Below are 24,183 nucleotides of genomic sequence, written 5' to 3'. Positions count from 1 at the left end.
ACATGACTGAACAACATTGTGTGTGTTGTTGTTATTGTTGTGTGTATATATGTCAAACTCAGCTGACTGAATATGACTTTGTCCAGATTCACAGACCCATGAATTGACTGAGGTCAACCAGAAATTATCACTCCCAACCTCTGACAATTTTGTAAATGTCCCAAACTCTCTCCTCCAGAGATTTCCAAGCTTTCTCTATGGACTTGTGCTTCTTATGCAAAACAACTTACCTTGTGAAACTGTGAAAAGCTCTTAACCCTTCCCACCTAGATCTTGACCATTCCCCCTGCCTTACCATCCTATATAAATCCTGTTCCCAGCCCCCTCCTTGGGTGCCCCAGCACTTCCTATGCTGTTGCCTGAGCTTCGACTCACTTGCCCCAATTAAAGACCTCAATTTTGCTATATTGACTGTTTTCTCTTGAATTCAGGTATACAGAGAGAGAGAGAGAGACAGAGACAGAGACAGAGACAGACAGAGAGAGAGAGACAGAGAGACAGAGAGACAGAGACAGAGAGAGAAAGAGAGACAGAGAGAAAGAGAGAGAGATGGAGACAGAGAGAGAAAGAGAGACAGAGACAGAGACAGAGAGTGGATTGAGGGTGTCAGCATTCCTACCTAGTAATCTAATAACATGAAAGGTGAGTGAAGTGAAGCTTATTTGGTGACCTCTTGGAAGACATTTAAGCACCCTTCAGCAGTGACTACAATAGTGCCATTAATTAAACATCAAAGACAGCTGAGACAGTAAACTTTTCCCTACCAGACAAGGATCAGTACATACAAAATCCTGATTAGATATCACTGGTCCAGTAAATATACAACACAAAAAGTCAATTTAACCATGAGATCCAGAGCTACCAACAAGAACAACAAAGAACTGAGTGTCTTCCTTCCAAAATGTATGAAGGAAAAGGGAAATTTCCAATAAAGAGTAAATGAATCATGTTAATACTTTTGTCAATATTAACCATTTGCCAATACATAAACAAAATGTGAGTTGATCTTCCTAATTATTAAAAGAGAAGGTAGAAGACTAATGCTTTTCAACTTTCTTGTTTATCAAGGAAAACGTTGTTCTTTGAAAGAATAGAAGTGCTTCAAAGTGAAAATAAAAAAGAAATCTAAAGAGGCAAAAGGGAATTCTTTCCTGTGTCAAGAGATTGAATGGTGAAGGAAAGATCCCAGAAGTTTTGGTGATATATAATAGATAGAGTGAGTATGTCATCTGTAGTTAGTAAAGCTGTGCCCCCTCCAAGGAGGAAACAGCTTCTTATATTCTAAGGAATTATGCAGATCTACAAGTACCACTAAGAAAGACATTATCCAGCACTATTTCGAAAGGACAGACAAACAGTGCCTTCCTGATACTCAGAAGTTAATTAAGGACATTATACATGAACTTGATGCAAGCAACAATCAATGGAGCTATGTTGACTCTTGGGATATATAATATGGATATAACAGAACTTCCCAAACCTGAGTCTTACCAAACCTGAGGACTGTTGCTCACTTTCTATAATAACAAAAGAAGCCTAAATAGCATTTATCCTGAATTCCCATCAGTTTATTGCATGCTTCTTCTCCTCCTGCTAAAGTTGTTTTGCATTCATTTTTAATGTCACACACACATACAATGTATATTCACATACATGCCTATTTTATATATCTGTGTGTGTGTGTGTGTGTGTGTGTGTCTTGTGAAAATGGATACCTTAATTTGCTTGAGCCCCAATTTTCCAGGTAGCCAAGAAGGGCTGAATGAGGACTGGCTGTATTAGCTAAGATACAAAGTGGCTTGACATACCATTGATCCTTTGCAGTGACCAAGAATAAAACCAGCTGGACATGCAGAAAATCAGTAACTCAATAAGTAAGCCAATAAGCACATACCAGCTGTGAAGCAGACCCTGAGCTCTTTGGTGGTTTATGGACCTACAAGAGACATCCTTTTCTTCAGAGATTCCCCTAATTTTTGTTTATGGGACTCTTGGACACATCCTCTTTTGTAGTTTTTGGAGACAAGTCCTAGTCTTGATGTTTGTGCTCAAGACTTGAATCTGCTTATCACCAAGAATGCCTTCTGATTTGTGTATCAAAGGAACACAGCTGGGACACCTGGAATTCCACATTCCCCTTGTTTCCTGGATTCTCCCTCCTTTCGGGAATGAGGCTTACTGCCTAGGATCTATAAAAATTCCCACCTTTTCTCATTCCTTTGTTTAAAAGAGTATTAAATGCCTCACTATTTTTAACTCTGCTTTGAACAGATCAGAACACTGACACTTCCAATTTGCAAGCTGCTTCTTCTCAGGCAATAAATGGATTTATAATCTATATAAACTATGATAGGACTCTGGTTGATTCCAGCTTCCCCTTTTTGGACCTAAGATTTCTCTCATTTAGCAGTTCACAGGGGTTTTTCTTATTTGTACACATGGTGTCTTCTTCAGGAGAATATGAGCACCTTGAGGCCATGAACTGTTTCATTTATGGCCTTGCATCCCTAGCACCTAGAACAATGCCCATGTATCCAAGATATAGAATACTACAGGATTTTGTCAAAGAGACTCACAATTGCCCAAAAGAAATCAGTCTAAAACTTTACACAGAAAAAAAAAAAAAAGGATGGATGAAGAAGGCACTGAGAAGATCCTGTAACTACCCAAGTCATGGTTCTTTGTCTGTGAACTTAGTTCAGAAATTCAGCTGTCTACAATGAGTTAAGTTTAGAAATCTAGTTGTTGTTTTTGTGAGGAATGCTAACAGTTTGGTTTCCACAGAATTGATAAGAAAACAGGACGGGGAGATTAGGTTATTGATTAATTGATTTCTGGGTTAATTGGTTTACACAAATATGTAAGCAAAATATGGGAGTACATCAGGAGAGGTTTTCCAGCTCTCCCCTCCTTTTTTTTTTTTTCCCTTACTTTCCTGCTGAACCAACAGTTTCTTGTTTCACACCTTTTTGCAAACCTTGTTGCTGGGGAAAAGTTTCCACGCTTAGACTGTGAGCTCTGAAGCCCAGCCAATGGGAAGAGGAGTTAGTGGGAGGGTGGGGATTCCACCTTAGGGTCTACATAAACTGACTTTGAGCTATACTCCCTTGCATACCCTGGCTGGAGCCATCTTGAGCAAATGCTGGGTGTGTCATTTCTCATGAGAAAGCAATAAAACTCCTTTTTGCCTTTGTTAAGAAAAAGTCTCTGATTTGATTATTTTGTGGGTCACAAACACCCCACACAGTTATGGGGGCTCATCTCGGGATCTCCCCTTTGCAGGAGAGATCTCCCCACACCGATCCCAGGGCAGGTGCCCACCGGTGAATTTCTGGTGGCCCGAGGATTCAGTGTCTGAGATTCCCCTCCTGATCAGGCAAGAACCCGAAGAGAGACGATATCGAGAGGCAAAAACAAATTAATGGTGCTCCCCAGTGCTAACAAAGGAACCATCTAAGCCACCAAGAAAGTGAAACTGAAGCAGTCATGTAAGTTTGTGCGAAGACACCCAGATAAGCAAGACCCGTGAGTCCTTTGTGCCCCTAAGTGGTTAGAGTCCGTAAGGTAGCCACGGCCAAGACCCGTGAGCCCTGGGAGACTGAGTTCCCCAGAGCCTAAGCAGTTAGAGTCTGTAAGGCGGTTGTGGGAACACAGCCTCGCTTGGCCCCTAAGCGGTTACAGTCTGTAAGGCTGCCAGAGAGCCCTCCCCCCCCCCCCCCCCCCCCAAGCGGTTCGAGTCCGTAAGGCATGGGGAAAACTAATTCTAAAGCTCAGGGTGGCAGAGATCAAGATCCTTTACCAAATATTCCGGAAGATAGCCCCTTAAGGGCTAGGTATAGCGATTGGGATGAATTACAAAAAATATAGGCAACAGATTGAGTAATTAAGTGTACTATCAAAACATAAAAGGATAAAAATACAGCCAGCAAGAGTAGCTTCTAAGAGCTGCAGCTGGATTTATTGCTTGGAAATTGTTTTCTCTTTATCTCCCCTCTCTCTCCCTCTTTGATTGCAACAGCGTTAGAGGAGAGAGTGGATGAGACAAAGTAAAAGAAAAGAAATACTTTGTTATTTAGGTTATATGATTGGAAAAAGCCAGTTGAGGAGGGTAAGAGAAGTGTCAGGTTAGACTTAGAAAGAAATAAGATATGTGCAGTTTTAAAGGGACTTTAATCAAAGTCCAACAGAAGGAAAGGCAAGAAAGTTTAAGCATGTAGGAATGAGAGAAGTATGGGTAGAAAGAAAAGCATAAGTTAGTTGAGAAAGTATGAGGAAGTGGTCTGTTTTAAGTAGAAGGATGAAAAGATGAAAATTTTTTTTAGCTTAATTTGAAAAGCAATAAAGTGATAGAGGGTTACACCCTGTTCAAATTGTTCAAGCCTGAGATTTTCAGAAGGGTGGCTCCATCTGATAAGCCTCTAAGAAGCAGAGGGGATTTTTTCTTAGTTCCCCTTAAGGAAGTAGGAAAGAAAAGGAGAAGTTAGAGTAGAAATTATCACCACATGTCGTTTTAAGGGAATATATACATTTGTGGAAAATATTTCCTTTTAAAGGGCCAAGAGTATTGGATTTAAAATAAAAATGTTTTTAAATGTTTATCATTAGTGATTATAAATTCAGATCTGATTGGATTTAAGTTTACTGTTCTATAAAAAATAATAATGGTTGTTATGAGATGTGGCATTATTAGTTAATGTTAAAAGTTAAAAGTGCTAAGAGTAATAGGAGAGATCATTTCTATATGTGATAATATGGAAATGCAATTGATGTTATCTGAAGTTTATTATTTAAGTATTACTGTATTTCTAAATTGTATTGTACTTCTAAAAATCTTAGATTGTAAAATCTGAGGGACCATTGTGAGGTAGAAATGGTGCTAAAGTAACTCTTGACCTGCAATGGGTCTTTTAGTGATAAAGATGAGATAATTTGAAACTGTTAAATACCCAGTGAGGTATATTTGGTTATAAGACTATGATAGCAGATTTTTGTTTAAAATCTTAACTATTATAAAAATGTATGCTGGTTTAAAGTTATAGTTTTAACACATTAATGATGAGATGAATGATTCTCTGTGCAAAGTGATTTAGGAGTGCATTCAAGTAAATTGATAATGGGTTGTTTCAAAGTTTATTACAATTGTGGAAATAATTCTATAATGTATGCCCTGTGGTACAAATATTTTACTGTGAAAAACTTATTGATATGTATTGATTTGGAATTAATGAAATATTCTCTTATACATCAGGGCCTCAATTAGAAAATTAAAAAAAAAATTAACCCAGGCCTTTTTTAGGCGCAAGACTGCGTTTGTTGAGGGTGGGTCATGTGGGCTAGGCTCTTAAGGCGGGGACTGGCAAGCCTGGGAAACCTAGGCCCCCCATTCACCAAATTCCTTGATTAGGAGTGTCATTGAGCTGGAATCTGGATGTGGCCCAAGGCTATCAGACTAGTAAAAAGACAATGATGGACTAGCATAGATAAGGGGGAAAAAAAAGCCAATCTATAGGGTTGGGAGTGGCCCCTGGAGGCTGTTGGACCTGGTGAAAGGGTTCAGAAAGAAAGAAAGATTTTTATTGGGTCTGTTTTAGGCTTTTAATATACTGCTTACTTGTTTCTGAATTTTCTTATATGATGTAATCTGGTAAGCAATTGTATTAGTTATGTTGCTGGAAGGGCAATTTTTTTTACAATCTAGAATGTTGTTAAATTAAGTGTGCCTTCAGAGAAAAGAGAAAAAGGAATGAATCAAGGCTCTTGGGGCATTCTATATTGTCCTGTTTTGTAACATTTCCTTTTTAATACTGTAATTTAAGAAATGAGAACTTCCAAGTTTTGTCTATGTTTAAAGGGAAGTTTTAACTGGGATTATCTGGCTTTCACTTATGAAGTTTAAAATTGTTAACTAAGCTATTTGGAGTTATTGTTAAGTCAAGCACTGGTAAAAATATTTTGTGTGTGCATGTGAAAAGAAACCTAGTAATTATGCAAAACAAAAGAGAGAGAGATTTTGTAAAATCTCATAATTCTTATAGACACCTTTTGACTAGAGAATTTAGGTAATTAGGAATTTTATGGTAATTAGGAAATTGTAAGCTGTTTTTGAGAAAGGGAGATACTTTTATGAAAAAAATGTTTTGATAAAACCTTTGATATTTTTTTAGAGGGCCTACTAAATTTCTATTTGCAAGAAAATTATGTCCAAGCCTACTATGAACTTAAAGTTTCATTCATGGGTTTGTTGTGTCCTTGGACTGGACTTAACTGGGTGCTTTTAGAGAAATAGTCTCAATGGAAGCAGCATCAGAGATCTAAGCCTAGTATTTAATACTAAAGCATATAAGCTGTAAGTAGGAAAGATCTTACTGTTTTGATCTGAATTCATTCCATGGCCTAGCAATAGTTAAAATTACTGTTTGAACTTATCATATGTATAGGATTCAAGTCCTGAAAGTGTCTCATTCTTTCAGATTAAGAATGGTTAGAAAGGAATAAATAAGCTTGAGAAAGAGAGGCAAATTTATTTAGAATAGCAACTTATGATCTTAATGGAAACTTTGTTTTACTCGTGAAGTTATTAGTAATCAGAACATGTGTAGGAAGCTATGCAAGCTACTTAGAGCTCACTTAGGAGATGTTCCCAAATTAAACTATATTCCCACCTGAAAAAGGGGGAATTTGCTATCTAAGACCTTGGGGACTGTTAATGAACTATTATTCTGAGTCTAACTCCAGGTATGGTTAACAAGGAACTGATTGAGCTGCTGACCCATGACATCAGCAACCTGCAAAGAGGTTTGTGAGCTGCATCTGTGGGCTGCAAGAGGGTGTTCTCATGGGAAGATAGGATTCTCCTGACTCAATTTCCCCACTATGACACCTGGCAGACTTTAAGCCTGGCTCAATGCAGTTGGTCATATATATGCAACTTCTGCCTGGAGTTGACACAACTCTAGGGAAGCATTGTTCCCTTACTTTAGTTATGTTCTTTCATGGCAAATTCCTACAGTCATAAGTTTGAAAGCATAAATATCGAATCTATTAAAGAATAGATTGATGCGGGAACATCTGAGGCTATAGGAAGATGTAAGTATAAGATTGAGTTATTTGGCCTAGAATTTCAGAATTAACTATTCAGTCTTGACATCTGTTACTAGTATATTCCTGTATAAGTCAGGATCCTTTAATTTCTCATAATGGTTATGATGAGGTCTGGAGGTTTGGAGGTGCTGGGACTCCAGGGTCACAGTACAAGGGTTCCTCCTAAAGAAGGTCAGTCCAGGTCTTTCAGCCAGGGGGGACATTTGTTGGAGATAAACCATATAGGCCAGGTGACACCCATAAGGACAAGCAGGTAGGAGAAAGTCTCACCATTTAAATGGGGGCCAGGGTGGATCTTACATACACTAAAGTAACTGAGTAACCAGAGGAGGAGCTGGGAAAGGGGTCTAGGAGAGAATTCTGATTGGAATGTCTGAGAGATTGAATAGACAATGTGAATGGATAATGAAGGGTACTGGAAGGAAGAAGTTTGAAAGGCCTCTGAATAAGATCAGAAGGTGGGGCTAGGGCTTTCAAAGGAAGATTAGGAGTTGGGGCCCATGGAAGGATGGGAGCCAGATTCCTTCTGGGGCAAGGGGCAAGAGTCTCAGCTTGGACCCATACCCCATCATTAGGGGATAATCAGAGCATGAGATTGTGGAAGTAGGATATTATTCTGTTTCTTAGTTAATACTTAGTTAATGTTAAAATTGTCTCAGTTTGTTACAAATTAATGTTAAAAGAGGAATAGCTTGTGACATCTTGTAAATGCCTTGAAAGAAGCATGCATTTTAATTAAGGATTATTTATTTGTACATGACCAGAAGTTGGGACTGTTTTAGTATTTGATATGCACTGGTTTTAAATTAACTACTATATATTGGAGTGTGTTAGTAATTCCTTAGTGGAATCTCATCCTCCTGATGGGGAATATGAATAGGAATGAATAATGAACTAATGCAAGGTATGGAACTAGAAGTAATTCAGAGTGTAAGGCTATGTTCTAATTTTTCTAATTTGAGTTTCTTAAAATATGACAATTGGCCAAGGTTCCAATTTTGACTTTGTAATAGTGGAGACATGGGAGTTGAGTTAACTTTCATTATTTACCCTGGTTATTGGCAAGATAATTTAAAATTGTGTTAAGATCAACCTTGTAGGAGAGAGAGGACACAAGAAGGAGGATCTCTGCGGGAGGCGAGTCTGTTGTACACTGTTTGAATGGCACTTGGACCAGAGGACTTCACCAGATGATGTCCAGAATGTCAGACAGTTGTATGAGAAGAGACTTTTGAAGCTTTAAACAGACAATTTATCATTACTTTTGGGTCTCTGTATCTGTACTTAATAAGGGGACTGACCCCTTTTTAATATGTCAACGTGTCGTTCACTTTCTCCCATATTATTTTAAGTCCCCAAAATCCCCTGATGAAATGTTGCCCAGTAGCACAGCCCCAGATAGAACCATCACTAAGGCATTGCAAGGTTTAACCACTTTAGCTGAGTTGGCAGAGAACTCTTAGATAGATAATTAATTAAAGGGATGGTTAGAATATTAACTGCTGTAGGATGTTGTATAGTTCCATGCAATAAGGGACTAGTCAATGATTGATAATCTCACTAAAGATTATCCCAGTAGGACCCACAATGGGAGTTCAGAGGGCAGGCTCTGGCAATATAAAGATGATGATTGAAAGTACCAATGAGACTTTCCACAGTGATGGAGAATTCAAAATCATGTTAACGAAATTAGAGGATAAGGAAATTGGGAAGGTGTGGGAACCAAATCCTTATTAAAGAAAAAATGGGGGGAATTGTGAGGAATGCTAACAGTTTGATAATGCTAACAGAATTGATAAGAAAACAGGACAGGGAGAGATTAGGTTATTGAGTAATTGATTTCTGGGTTTATTGGTTTACACAAATATGTAAACAAGATAAGGAGTACATCAGGTGACGTCCCTGAAAGTATCTTGTTTGTCCCGGCTTTCCGGCTCTCCCATCCTTTTTTTTTTTCTTACTTTCCTGCTGAACCAACAGTTCCTTGTTTCACAACTTTTTGCAAACCTTGTTGCTGGGGAAAAGTTTCCATGCTACGACTGTGAGCTCTGAAGCCCAGCCAATGGGAAGAGGAGCTAATGGGAGGGTGGGAGTTCTACATAAACTGACTTTGAGCTACACTCCCTCTACACCCTGGCTGGAGCCATCTTGAGCAAATGCTGGGTGTGTCCTTTTTCATGAGAAAGCAATAAAACTCCTTTTTGACTTTCTTAAGAAAAAGTCTCTGATTTGATAATTTTAGGGGTCACAAACACCCCACAATTTTTCTAATCAGTGTTCTATTCTTGCCTCAAGGAAATCTGCTATCCTTGGAGAATATGAGCAGATACAAGGAAGTCTGGTCTTGTATCTTTATATCACCAAGATCTCTTTCAAGGATGTTTGGTTTGCTATCCAAAGAAATCTGGCCCACTATCTTTTAACCTTGTAGGTAGTGTCAAACAACGAACACTTCTTAGTCCATCACAGTTAATGTGATTTTTCACTTTCAATCAACACACACACACACACACACACACACACACTGTAAATTCTATTCACAAGAAAACATTTGGTCTTCTTGACACGTAAAGAGATACCATAGCCAGGGGCCAAACCAATTGAGAATACAAAGTTACTCAGAAAATTTATCAGAAGATGGGAGAAGATTGTGAGAAATATTGCCTCCTAAACCAGTGAGAAATAATGGAGGGGGGAAGGAAGTTTATAAAAGGTTTGGAAAAGGATCTAATAGTGTCAGATTTTCAAGAGAGCATGTAAGGGTAAAACTGGAAAGATAACAAACTAAAATATTGAAAGCTTCATCAAGATTTCTTAACAAACTTTTCTATCTTAAGTATAGAGTCACTGCATTTGGACTAGCTTTAACATCACAATTGCCATTGATACTAAATACTAGAAATAACACCAAAGAAAAAAGGAAAAGAAACTGGGCTAGTTCAGTATAAAGGGAAGTCTGTTCTGAAGACAACGCATTTTTAGGGATCTTAAAAGTACAATTCATAAATTATCTCAAAGAGGGGGAAAAACTAAATGCTTAGAATTATTAGTTTGAAAAAATAAGTGATTGAGATGGTATCTCTAACTATTGGCCCATATGGCTACTTTTTAATCTCCATAAAAACTTTGTGACATGAATTTGCACATGTAGCAAAGGTGTCTTTCCTGAAAGCTTTGTATTCTCTTTGATGTTTTTCTTCTTCTTTATATTATTTAGTATCTGCTCTGTTGAATTATCCCCTTATACATAGGCTTTGTATCTTTTTGGATAAGCCTTTTCATTTACTTTTTTATTATATCTTCACTCATTTTCAGGCTCCCCTTTTTCTATTGGTGAACAGAATGCTCCTCCCCCAAAGCTGGGCTACAAGAGTGTTTTGGTAGGGTTCACCAATATGACTCTAAGCTCTGAGTAACCCCTGGAGGGAAAAACCTGATCCTAGCTGAGTTTCCATCCCTTTAGCCCTGATTCAAAATAGTTCTCCCATCACTGACATACCTCCTGATTCCCTTCTTTCCTGCTTTCTCCCATCCTTCACAGGGCTAGGCATAGTCAATATTTTGCTTCTTGTAAGGTGAAGAGGGTAGGTGAATTAAGAGGCAGAACATCTTCAGTCTTGGGCCATAATTAGCTCTAGGACTGAACCTCAATCAAAAGTAGCTAAAATTCAGCACTCAGCATACTTCCTTTATAATCTTCCTTTACTTCACATGCCTGGGCAGAATCAACATTTACTGCTTCTTGAATGACGCAGAGTAGATGTTTGTGGACAATCATTGAAATAGCAGAATATCCCTACAATTAGGTCAAACCTAAAAAGAAGCCTACAAGTTGCATTGTGCTCTTTCTTCAGGCTCATATACTCTGTTGGTGAGGGGACCCTGAATGAGAACTCTAAGTATTCAAGTTTTCTATTGTCAATTAATAAAGGATATTGCCTTATTGGGGAGTCTCTCTTTTCTAAATTTCTCTATGGTTTTATCTAGCATAAAATTCCTTTTTCTGATGTCTGGAGAGTCAAGAAAAAGTTTGGAAAAAATATCTGCCACTAATGATTTTTTTTTAATGTAGAAAAACATTAAGAAATAATTAGAACAGACAATACTGAGATGGCTACCCCAACAGTGAGGAGACCATCAACCACTTTGTATGTTTGTTGTTTATTCTTCCTTCTCTTCTCAAAGAGGGCCATGACACCAGGAAAGTGATGCCATGACTTACAAGTGAATTGGATTTAAGTGAGGCAGGGCTGTACAATCATCAGCCTCACTTTCTCCTCTGGAGCCATCTGGTTCAGAGCAATTGGAAATGGCACCAGAGGTAGTGGGAGATCTTAGCCTCTTTAAGCTAAGATCTTTCCTCCCATTCTGGTGAGGTTTCAGTGATCAAAATTTACAGTCCTTTGGGCAGAGCATCCACGGGTAAGGGTATGATACCCTTGTGGACAGAAGAAGGAGAGAAGAGAGGAGAAGAAGACAGGAAAGGAGGAAATTGAGTTCCAAGCATGAAAGAGGGAATTAATAAAGGTAGTAAAATAAGGTTCAGATTTCCAAACTTTATAGGTTTAACAGAGTAAGCTAATGTGTTAACAAAGTGAGTCAAAATGACTACTTCAATTAAGCTAAAAGACCATAAGAAAGGAAGGCAATTTAGTTTTATAAAATGATAGCACAAAATCCGGAGCACCATAAGTGTGTCTTCTTCTGATTGGCCTGACATTACATCATTAAAATCCTGATTGGTAGCATTTTAATGAGGTGGGTTAAAAAAAACCACCTCAGCTCCTAAATTGTAGTGATCCTTATCTGATGGGATTAGTCTGATAAATCCTTGCCCTCAAGAAATTTACATTCCAGAACTATTCCTTTATTTATTATTCAATAATGCTTTAAATGGCTAATATTTATGGATTCTCATTTTTCTTCCAGACACTGAACTGGACAGTTATTACTATTATCAATTTATATGCTTTATTGTTGTTGTTGTTAGTCCTCCAAAATTGGTCATGCAATGACTTTTGTATGATGAAGAGTACAGATTGAGGGTCACAATATTTGAGTTCTAATACTGAATTTACTGTTTGTTAATCAAATGACATTGGATAAGTCATTTATAACTTTCTGAGGATATTGTTCTATCCATTAATGTGACACCATATATATGAAATTATTTGAAAGCATTGAACTGTTCAGTACATTATATCATCAATATGTATTTTGTCATATTTTTTCTAATCTCAAATTTAATGAAATATATGTATTTTATAACATGCAGATTTTAAAAAATTAATTAAAAATTTGATTCAACAAACTTTTATTAAATGACTACTATATTTAAGGAACAATGATAAGCACTGGGAATACAAAGAATAAATCCTTGCCCTCAAGAAACTTACATTCCAGAACTATTCTTTTATTTATTATTTAATAATGCTTTAAATGGCTAATATTTATGGATTCTCATTTTTTTTAAGTAAGGAAGCTATTTCTAAACCACATAGGCAATACTATAAATTAGAAGCTGTATCAAGAAAATTCAGAAAAGTCTATGTTCAGGAGAAACATTAATTCTTAAAACTATGTACCATTCCATTCCTAACAGTAGAGAACTTTGCTTTGAAGAGGGGAAAACATTGAAAAATATTTAGTTCTTCAATTCAACTGTGAAGCAAATTGGCTAAACCACACTTTCAAATAATAACACTTAATCTCACCTTTTCCAGTTTGGAAAGAGCAAGAGAGTAACAGTCTTTGGCCCGGAATTGCATAAATCTCATGTTGGCTGGATGAGTGAGTTCTGTGATAATACTTAGACTTGAGAACAACCTGAATTTTAAAGAAACATCATAGTTATACTTACAGCAATCATAATCCAGCATTAGTACATTTTAAATGGCATCATTTAAAATATATATAATTATGTGTGATTCCTAGCTTAGGGCATTTAAAAACAAAAACAAAAAACTCCACAGTGATAATTGTAAGCAATTCTTTGTGAAATTCTTCATATGTATTGTGAAGAGAACAAATGTTGCATTTTTCTAAAGAAGAGATAATCCAACATTTTAGCACAATAAGGAAACTATGTTTAGTAATTGGACTTTTATTAGACTTTTTCTTTAAATTCACAGAATAGTAAAGTAAGAGAAACCTGTAAGGCTGATTTAAGAAGTTTTAAGGTGATTATAAGTAGTTGTAGATTATATTTCTCGTGATGAAAAGTATTAAAATGGAAATTTACAGGATGAATATACTGATTGACATAATTTGCATATAATGGGCTTCTTAGCTAAGATTTCTGATGTCCTATAGCTCTCTTTCCTAGGCAGCATGTAATTTTATATGTAAAATCTTGTCATAACACACTCAAGTAGGGGCAGAGATCTCTAAGCTCCTTCTATCTGTAAATCTATGATTCTTTATACCTCAATCTCCAAGTCTTCTCTTCATATGCATTGTTGCTTCAATCAACTATCTTATGTAAAAGTAGCTTCAATTTATTAAGAGTTTGCCATAGTAATTGCAATAGCAAACAGTAAATAGTACATTTTATTTTTAAAATATCATCAATGTAATATTTATTTAAGTTCAGAAATATTTATTACTTACATATATATGCCACATAAAATATATACTCCATGTATATACACACATTTTCCACATAAAATGTTTAAATTCTATTCATTTACATTAAGCTATTATTCCCCCTAATCCCACCTTTTTCCACTCAATGGAAGAATAGGATTAAAGCTCTCTGAAAAGACTTTTAGAACACTGTGTTCTACCCTACCTAAGGCTCTGAGGGAAAGAAGGTATTAAATTGCCTTGGTTACCTTATTTATAAACCTTTGAGTTGGTAAAGACAAGACCTGAAAGGTTACCATTTATGAGACAGTGAGCATCAAGAAAAATGTCATGCACAAGAAGAACACCAAATTTAAATGAAAGGTGCATAATAGAGGTTCCCAACTGAATGGTTTTAAGGCTATTGTAGTTGAAATGGTCTGGCAGTCACAAACAGAATCCCCTTCCAAAGGCTTATTATGGAAGTAGCTATAGAACATGTGGCTTTGCCCATGGAAAATGCCTTTGAGACATGAGGAAGAAACCTCATAGATAATGTCTTAGAAACTCCCCATTACTGTAGTTGGCAGACATTACAGTTTTTCCCTGTCTCAGTGAATTTTCTGAGTTTGAGAGTATCCTTGGTACTTAGACCCCCAGCAAAGACTTTATGAAGCACACATAATCTGGACTGAGTTGATCTCAAGACCAGTCACATGTAAATAATACTTTGTCTAAAAAATTTATTTAAGTGAAAAATCCTAACAAGGAAGCAGGTGCTTTTACTTTATCAGGAATCCTAATTTGTGTATCTCAGACCCCCAGCAAAAGACCTCACCTCGTTGGGATTCAGGACATGTCAATGGAAGGAGGACTGTAGAGCACCCAGTTCTACCTAAGGCCATTATAAAACTGCTACCTTCTTTCAGAGTACCCATCAATAACAAATATGCAAGCAAACTAATTGTGAGCATGCTATATATGTCAGGGTACAAAAATACTTTGAACCCAGTAGCTTTCTGCAAATATAACTACAACTCTATGATAATAACCCATATTGATAACATGCTTTAAATACAAAACACATTTCTCATAACAACTTTGAGCTGAGGTAGATAGTATAAGTCATTTTTATACTCATTTAACTGATGAGGGAAGTGAGGCTTAGATAAGTGATAAGATTAAGTGATTTTCCCATAATGGCAAAGATTTAAATCTAGGTCATAAATTTCAAGACTGTGCTTTTCCTACTATACCATGCTGCTGCTGCCATATTATGCCACAACTACCAAAAGCCAATCCCATATTTCCATTCCATTTTTATGGTAGGAAAGGTTTTTCATTTGTTTGTTTGTTTGTTTTGCATGATATTGGGTTTCTGGTATAAAAGATGAAGATAGAAGGGTTTGATGAAGATAGGAGAAATAATGTTTGAAAAGATTATATTCATACTAGTAATTATTGAATACTTACTATGAAGTCAATCTTCAGTATGAGAGGAATGATTTATTGTGCCCCTATCTCATTCCAATCAGTGTTAATTAGTTTAGTGTGATTCCATAGAGTTAGTGATTATTAGTGATATGCTTATCTATTAATACAGTCAATCTAGTCAATTAATATTAGTATAGGAATTACATATATTAATGTATCTTTTACATATGTCATATTTAAGTATAATTAGATAAGACAGATTCTGTCTTATAATAGGCCCCAAACTTCAAACTACATGGTAGAAGTTCACTAGTTTGTTAAGCTATAATTCACAGTTCACTAACCTGTTATAAAGTTCACTTGCCTAACCACAAGAATGTTGACTAGAGAACCTCCACTCTTTTGAATGATGAATATGTGACCAAACCTAGTGTGGGTGGAATGTCTTGACATGATATGTAAAGTCCCCCACCTTATTTTTGTGCCTCCAGACCACTCTCCCTTACTCAACATGAGGAGGGGCCCATCTTATGATCACTTAGAGGAGATTACACCTGCCTTGTCCATCCTATGACCAGCTCTGCTGATACATCGTTTCTTGCCCTTCTGGAGGGTCAAAATCAAGGTTTATCACCCTATGAGACTTTGTATTTTACTTTGCCTCTTCTTGTGTTTGGGTATCAAGTACTATAAAACTCAGGCACTGGAGAAAAAGAACATTTTAGATCATGAGGAAAATCTGAAGTCCACTTCATTAGAGGGGGCCATGGACCCTTTCATAAAGTACTATTGGCTCAGAGCTCTGCCTCAGCTTCTTTTATTGTAGAATTGGACAATTTTGGACCCCACATCTATAAGGATCTGATAGTGTCATTTGGAAGAAAAACCAGTCATACATGTATGAAACTTTTTTTTTAACAAAAGAGAGTAAGATAAATGTCAGTATATATATATATCTATATATCCATAAATTATGGACGTGTAGACATATAAAATTATAGAGAGATGAAAGAGAGAGAGAATGAATGAGAATAGTTTTCTTGGTGACAATGCAATGTGGTCTGAGTTGATAATGGAGAAGTGTATAGTGCAGACAGGATAATAATTTTGTTCGGTTTATGCAAATTGAAAAGAAAGGGCATTTTAGGCATTCATCAAGGTCACCTCATGAAGGTAGACTTTGAGCACATGGATTAGTGAGACAGAATAGAAGAGAGATATAAATATTATAGTTTGAGTAGTATTATCAGATTACTTGTAGACTTTATACTCAGAAGACATACAACATAACTCTTTGTCCCTAAGTTTAGGAAAGTCATTTAAAAGCTTGGAGACTAAGTAAATGAGAGGTTTTATAATTGCACAATCTGATTCACATGCTTTTGTGTAGAAAAATATAGTTTTACTAGAAATTTAAATGCATTTTAATGCAATTTTAACAACCATATAATTTGAGTTCCAGGCCACTGCCACAGGACGCAGGGAGCCCAAACAAACCAGAATTCATAAAGTACTACTGAAAAAAAAAATTAGCTCTTATACCATTCACTACAATAAACCCTAAATGCATATATGACCTGAACATTAAAGACCATACCTGTAAAAAAATGAGAAAAAAACTCGATTATATATCTTCCAAAGCTATAACTAAAGGATAAATTCTCAGGCAAACAAGGGATGAAGACAAATACAAAACATACAATAGATAATTTCAATTATAAGAAAGTGAAAAGCCATTGCATGAGCAAAAATAATGTAACAAGAAAGGAAATAATTGCCTCAGAAAAATATCTGTATCAAATATTTCTGATAACAATGCAACATCCAAGATATAAAAAAGAAAACTATAAATATGTGAGACCAAAAGCCATTCCATGATAGATAAATAAAGCATATGAACAATTCCTTCCCAAAAGAATGATTGCAGGGGCAGCTCGGTGGCTCAGTGGATAGAGCACTGGCCCTAGAGTCAGGAAGAGCTGAGTTCAAATCAGGCCTCAGACTCATAACACTTACTAGCTGTGTGACTGTGGGCAAGTCACTTAACCCCACTGCCTAGCCAAAACAAACAAACAAATAATGAATGATTGCAAATTAATGTCAAGCATAGGAAGGAACATTCCAAAACATTAACAATGAAAGAAATACAAATTAAAATAAAATTGAAGTTTTACCTCATATTGAACAAGTTGTCAAAAATAACAAAAGATGAGAATAGTCAATGTTGAAGAGATTGTGCAAAGATAAGCATCTTAATTAATTATTTGTAGAGCTATGAATTGGTCCAACCATCCTACAAAGCAATTTGGAATTATTCAAAGAGACTGACTAAAATGTCTGTATCCTTTGACCCAGATATTCCACTGCTAGGTATATGTCCCAAGAAAGGACCTACACGCACCAAAATATGTATAGTAGCATTTTTCTGGTAGAAAAGAACCAAAAAAAGAGATTCATATTGATTAGAGAATTGCTAAATAAATTGCAGTATATGAAGGTCATCAAACATTGATATACGGTAAGAAACAATGAATATAATGAATGAAGAGGTATGAATAAACTTATGTGAACAGATGTGAAGTAAGTATTGGAACCATGACAACAATATAGTAATGGAAACAGAAATGACAACCACAAAATAATTGACATTTAACCATCTTGGTCCCAAAAAACAGAGATAAGAAGAAGACACCTATCTGTGGCTCTTTGAGTAAGTGGTGGTAAATTGATGTAGAATACTTACTAGAATGTCAGACATTTGAATAGATTGGTTGGTTTTGCTGAACTTCCTCAACCCCACCCACCCCCCTCATTTTCTTTTCCTTCGTTACTTCTGGTACACTCTACTGAAGGAAGAAAAAAAAGGGGTATATTTGGAGGGGAAGCTAGGATTTGAAGGTAAACAAGTGACACCAGACCTGTAATTATTCCTTTGACTGAATCAAACTTTCAAAAGACATTTACTAAGCTTTTTGTTTTTTGTGCTAGTTATTAATAAATGTCATTTGATTGTTTGCTTGGGGAAGGGGAAAGTTAGGTGGGGCAGTGGCTAGAATCTGGTCCCAGACAGCAGCTATATGTCATTGGGCAAGTCACTTAATCACATCAGTTTCCTTGTCTATAAAATGAGAAAGATAAGGAAATGGCAAACCACTCAATTATCTTCACCAAGAAAACCCCAAATGTGATCATGAAGCCTCAGGCATGACTGAAAATCACCTAACAACACTGTCAAGAATAGATTTTCAGAAGAATATTTTTGTTTGTTTGTTTAGCTTTCTACTGCCTCCTTTAGCAATCAAGTATTCTTTTTGTTTTCTTTTTAAAGAGAAATAAGGTAAAAGATGCAGGAGTAGCGGTGGTAACAATTTCAACAGCAGAGTGTTCCCATTGACTGGAAAAGCTCCTTATTCCCTAAAGGGCTCAGGAACCCAAGCAGTCAAACCACAGAAAGAGGATGTCAGTAACTTTTCTGGGGATACAAAGAAAAGTTAAAAAATAATCCTTGACCTCAAGAAGCATCTATTCTAATTGAGGAGATGATATGTAAATGCTTAGGTACATATACCACACACACACACACACACACACATATATATATATATATATATATATATATATATATATATAGGATAGATAGGTACATAAACTATATATGTATGTATACACACATTTATATATATATATATATATATATATATATATATATATATATATAAAGAGAGAGAGAAAATAGATGGAAGGAAATCTTAGTGGGAAAGTCAACACTAATTCAGAGATGAGGGGACTGGGAAAGGCTTCCTGCAAAAGGTGGAAATTGAGAAAAGACTCGAAGGAAGTCAAGGGAACTAAGAGATGGAGGGGAAGAGGGAGAACATTTCAGGTACAGGGAATAGTCAGTACAAAGACAAAAAGTCAAGAGATAGTTTGTCATGTGATAGGAACCCCAAAAAGGTCAATATAGCTGGCTCATAGAGTGTATTGAAGGGAATAGTGTAAGAAGCAGAGAAAGGCAGGAAGGGAGCAGGTTATGAAGAATTTAATTTTTTAAATTTTATTTTTAAGATTCATTTAACATTTAACATTTAACATTTAAAAATTTAGTTCCAAATTCTCTCCCTCCCTCCCTCCCATCACTCCTACACCCACTGAAAAGGTAAACAATATGATATAAATTATACATACGAAATAAGGCAAAACATTTCCATATTAGCCATGTTGCAAAATAAAAATAGAGAAAGTAAAAAAATTATGCTTCAATCTTCACTGTTTGTCAGTTCTGTCTCTTTGAAGCTGGACAATATTTTTCATCATGGGTCCTTTGACATTGTCAAGGATCATTGTACTGATCAGAGTAGCTAAGTCTTTCACAGTTGATATGAAAAATTTTAAATGCCATTGAGGTGGAATAGTAGAAAGAGCACTGGACCTGAAATCAGGAAGACCTTAATTCCAATATGGCCTCAAAAGCTTATTAGCTACACGATCTTGGGCAAGTCTTTGATCGAGAAAGATAGTGTGATGTGGGACTATAGCTTAGTCGAGAGACTAGGGTTGGAAATACAGATCTTGGCCTCATCAGCATTGAAATGATAGTTTAATCTACTGTAACTGAAAAGCTCACCAAGTAAGATGATATAGATGAAAATACTATCTATGTGCCTGTAGGCACTTCAACTTAACCTCTCAGTACTCCAGGCCAGCAGTGTCAAACACAAATAGAAATAGATTCCTGCAGGCTGTATGTTGGCTTAGAAAAGCACAAATTAACATTATTTATGTTCTATTATACTTTATATTATAAAAATTTTCCAATTATATTTGAATCTGGTTCTGGCTGTACTAAAAAGTTTTACCAGCTACTTGTCACCAATGGGATGGGACTTTGACACTTCTGCTTTAGGAAACTCTTTAAGACTGTAAGTTACAGAGCAGGTACCAAAGTACATTGGAAGTAGGAGTTCCTCCCTGGAAATGCCAATGAAATTTCATGTCTGGTCCCCACTAAAAAGTGTACAAAATGTTTTGTTAAGTGCTATAGTAAACATGGAGGCAGCTAGGTGGCTGCACGGATAGAGCACTGGTCCTGGAGTCAGGAAGATCTGAAGTTAAATCCAGCCTCAGACACTTATTTGCTGTGTGACCCTTGGCAAGTCACTTAATCTCTGTTTGCCTTGATCCAGTGGAATATGAAATGGCAAACCACTCTAGCATCTCTGCTTAAGAAAACCCCATGGACAGTATTGGTGTGCTACGGTCTACTGGGTCACAAAGAGTTGGACACAACTGAACGGCTGAGCAAGAACCACAACAAAATGGTAGACACAGAGACTTACAGTTTAACCACCACAAATAATAATCGAGTTCTTCTTTTCTATAAATCTGCTGATAATGCCAATACTAAACTTTACTCTCTGTACTAGGAATGGTTTGATAACTCTGTCTGGTTATCTTCCCCATATCCATGGCTTAAATCCTTCCTTAGGACATGCTTCAGCTGTTCAATACCCTTCTCAGAGAACACTAGAAATGGAATCAGGGGACCTGTGTTCCAGTCTCAACTCCACTATTCACTAGGCAGGTTATTAAACTATAAAATGAAAGAGCTAAACTAGATTATTTCTAAAAGCCATTCTATCATCTGTGGATTATAACTCTGTAGTAGTTTATACTTTTATAGAAAAGTGACTTAAGTGGGGATTTTTCTGTGCTGAAAGTACCACAGAATTGGATGTTAATTTTGTTTTTAACTAAAATCATCAATAGTCGGATTTCTGGGAGCCAAAATGGTGGAGTAAGCAGTAAATCACTGTCCCTATCCCATATTCACCTTAAAACAACCATAAAATTGCACCCCAGAACAAATTGTGGAACAGTGGAGTCAGAGGGAAAACAGAGCAGAGCAGTGTTTTAGTCCAGGAGACTTGGAGAACCAACAAAAAAGGTTCATCTCGCTTGGGTAAAAGGGGAGCACGTTCCAGGACACAAAGTGTCCCAGCAAGCCAGCAGCAAGGCCCACCTCAGCAAACCAGCAGGAGATCCTGACCCCCAGGTGGTGGAACAGGCAAAGGGCAACACCACAACCCCCCATGTGCCTTAGCACAGCCAAGGGAACTGGCAGATCCCAGCTCAGTGAACTATTGTGTGTTTCAGCTCAGCCCCAAGCAGGGCGGTAGGGTCATCCTTCAGCGCAGCCCAGGGCAAACAAGTATCATTCATTGTAGCCCTGGGGAAATGCAGAAAAACCCCACCTGGCTTCAGCATATGACAGATACCACCACTAGGATGCCAGCTCTGCACCAGGTAAGCTGTCAGACAATTACAACCTCCAGCTGCCAGCATCTGAAGCCCCAGAACACAAAGCCAGTGACCGCGTCCCTGGCACATAGCACAAAAAGCTGGGGTCAGTGCCTCTTGTGCTCCAGCAGGAGAGCTCAACTTTAAAAGACATGAAATAGCCAAACATCACGAACAAGAAGCAGAAAAGAACATTGATCATACTGAGGTTTTATAGTGACTGGAAAGGTCAAAACACAAACTCAGCAGAGGACAACATTGTCAATATACCTACATCTGAAATGTCAAAAGGGAATATGAATTGGTCTCAAGCCCAAAAAAGCCCTCTTGGAAGAGCTCAAGAAGCAGTTTAAAAGTCAAATAAGATAGATAGAAGAAAAATTGGGAAAAGAAATGAGAGGTGTGCAAGAGCAAGTCAACAGCTTGGAAAAGGAAGGACAAAAATTGACCGAAGAAAACAACTCCTTAAGATATAGAACTGGCCAAATGGAACAAAAGCTAACTGAAGAAAATAATTCCCTAAGAATTAGAATTGGGCGTGAGGAAGCTAATGACTCTGTGAGACATCAAGAATCAGTCAAACAAAGCCAAAAGAATGAAAAAAACAGAAGAAAATATTAAATACCTCATTGGAAAAACAACTGACCTGGAAAATAGATCCAGGAGAGATAATTTAATAATTATTGGATTACCTGAAAGCATTATCAGAAAAAGATTCTGGATAGCATATTTCTTTTTTATTTCAGCCAAAGACAAGGTTTATTAGAACATCAGTCATGTTGGGCAGACTCTTAAGGAGTCTGAACATTAGTAAGCTATTGGCTAGATTATAAGAATCAGAGCAGTGGCTAGATTTTAGGAATCTGAGCAGTGGCTAGATTATAAGACTGGAAATCATATTTCAAGAAATTATCAAGGAAAACTGCCCTGATGTCTTATAACCAGAGGGCAAAATAGGCATTGAAAAAATCAACTTATTACCTCCTGAAATAGATCCCAAAATGAAAACTCAAAAGGAATATTGTGGGCAAATTCTAGAATTATCAGGTCAAGGAGAAATTACTCCAAATAGCCAGAAAGAAACAATTTAAATATCATGGGAACACAGTCAGGATTATGCAGGACTAAGCAGCTTCTATATTAAGGGATTGGAGTCCTCAGAATATGATATTCCAGAAGGCAAAGAAGTTTGGATTACAACCAAGAATCAACAACCCAGCAAAACTGAGCATAATCTTTCAGGGAAAAAAATGGACATACAATGCAATAGGGAACTTTCAATCATCCCTGATGAAAAAACCAGAGCTGAACAGAAAATTCAATCTTCAAATAAAAGACTTGAGAGATATAAAAAGGTAAACACGAAAAGGAAAAAAAAAAACATTACTCAATAAGGTTAAACTGTTTACATTCCTACACGGGAAGATGATACTTGTAATTCTTGAGATTTGTATATTTTTTTTAATTAATTAATTTATGTTTAGCTTTCAACAATCACTTTCACAAGCTTTGGAGTTTTTAACTTTCTCCTCCTCCCTTCCCCCCCTACCTCCTCAACACAGCATACAATCTGATAGAGATTCTAAACAGACATTCCTATTAAACATATTTTCATATTAGTCATGTTGTAAAGAAGAATTAGAACCAATAGGAGGAATTACAAGAAAGAAGAAATAAAATAAAATTTTTAAAAAAGCAAATATTACAATTTAATATTTCTTCAAACTCCATAGTTCTTTCTCTGGATGTAGATAGAATTTTCCATCATGAGACTTTTGGAGATGTCTTAAATCCTTGCATTGCTGAGAAGAGCTAAGTCCATCAAAGTCAGTCATCACACAATGTGGCTGTACTGTGTACAACGTTCTCCTGATTCTGCTCACTTCACTCATCATCAGTCCATACAATTCTTCCCAGGTTTTTCTGAAGTCTCCTTGCTCATCATTTCTTATAGTATAATAATATTCCATTACATTCATATACCATAACTTTTTCAGCCATTCCTCAATTGATGGGCATCCCCTCAATTTCCAATTCTTTGCCACCACAGAAAGAGCTACTATAACTATTTTTGTACATGTAGGTCCTTTTCCCATTTTTTTTGCTTTTTTTTTTAAAGGCAATTGGGGTTAAGTGACTTCCCCAGGGTCACACAGCTAGTAAGTGTTAAGCGTTTGGTCTGAGGTCAGATTTGAACTCAGGTCCTCCTGACTTCAGGGCCGGTGCTCTATCCACTGCGCCACCTAGCTGCCCCTCCTTTTTCCACTTTTATGATCTCTTTGGGATATAGTCTTAGAAGTGCTATTGCTAGGTCAAAAGGTATGCATATTTTTATAGCCCTTTGGACATAGTTCCAAATAGCTCTCTAAAATCGTTGGATCAGTTCACAACTCCACTAACAAGGCATTAGTGTTACAATTTTCCCACATCTTCTCCAACATTTATCATTTTCCTGTTTTGTCATGTTAGCCAATCTGATAGCTGTGATGTGGTACCTCAGAGTTCTTTTAATTTGCATGTCTCTAATCAATAGTGATTTAGAGCATTTTTTCATATGACTATAGATAGCTTTAATTTATCTGAAAACTGCCTGTTCATATCCTTTGGCCATTTATCGACTGGGGAACGACTTGCATTCTTATAAATTTGGCTTAGTTCTCTACATATTTTAGCAATTAGGCCCTTAACAGAGACACTGGTTGTATAAATTCTTTCCCAGTTTTCTGCTTCCCTCCTAATCTTGGTTGCATTGTCTTTGTGCAAAGACTTTTCAATTTAATGTAATCA

At 36.7% G+C, this 24,183-nt stretch overlaps 1 protein-coding gene across 1 annotated transcript in view; it reads right to left on the bottom strand.

Annotated features, from left to right (window-relative positions):
* Positions 1 to 24,183, bottom strand: part of LOC114029068 (potassium channel subfamily T member 2) — a 207,213-nt gene that overhangs the window by 49,599 nt on the left and 133,431 nt on the right. Inside the window, exon 14 of the mRNA XM_027843419.1 lies at positions 12,816 to 12,927. Within this exon, the coding sequence (XP_027699220.1) occupies positions 12,816 to 12,927 (112 nt within the window). The remainder of the gene's footprint in view (positions 1 to 12,815; positions 12,928 to 24,183) is intronic.

Source organism: Vombatus ursinus, unplaced genomic scaffold, assembly GCF_900497805.2.
Source record: "Vombatus ursinus unplaced genomic scaffold, bare-nosed wombat genome assembly UNPS02014909.1, whole genome shotgun sequence".
Lineage (NCBI taxonomy): Eukaryota > Metazoa > Chordata > Mammalia > Diprotodontia > Vombatidae > Vombatus > Vombatus ursinus.
This window is presented reverse-complemented; position numbering and strand designations above follow the sequence as displayed.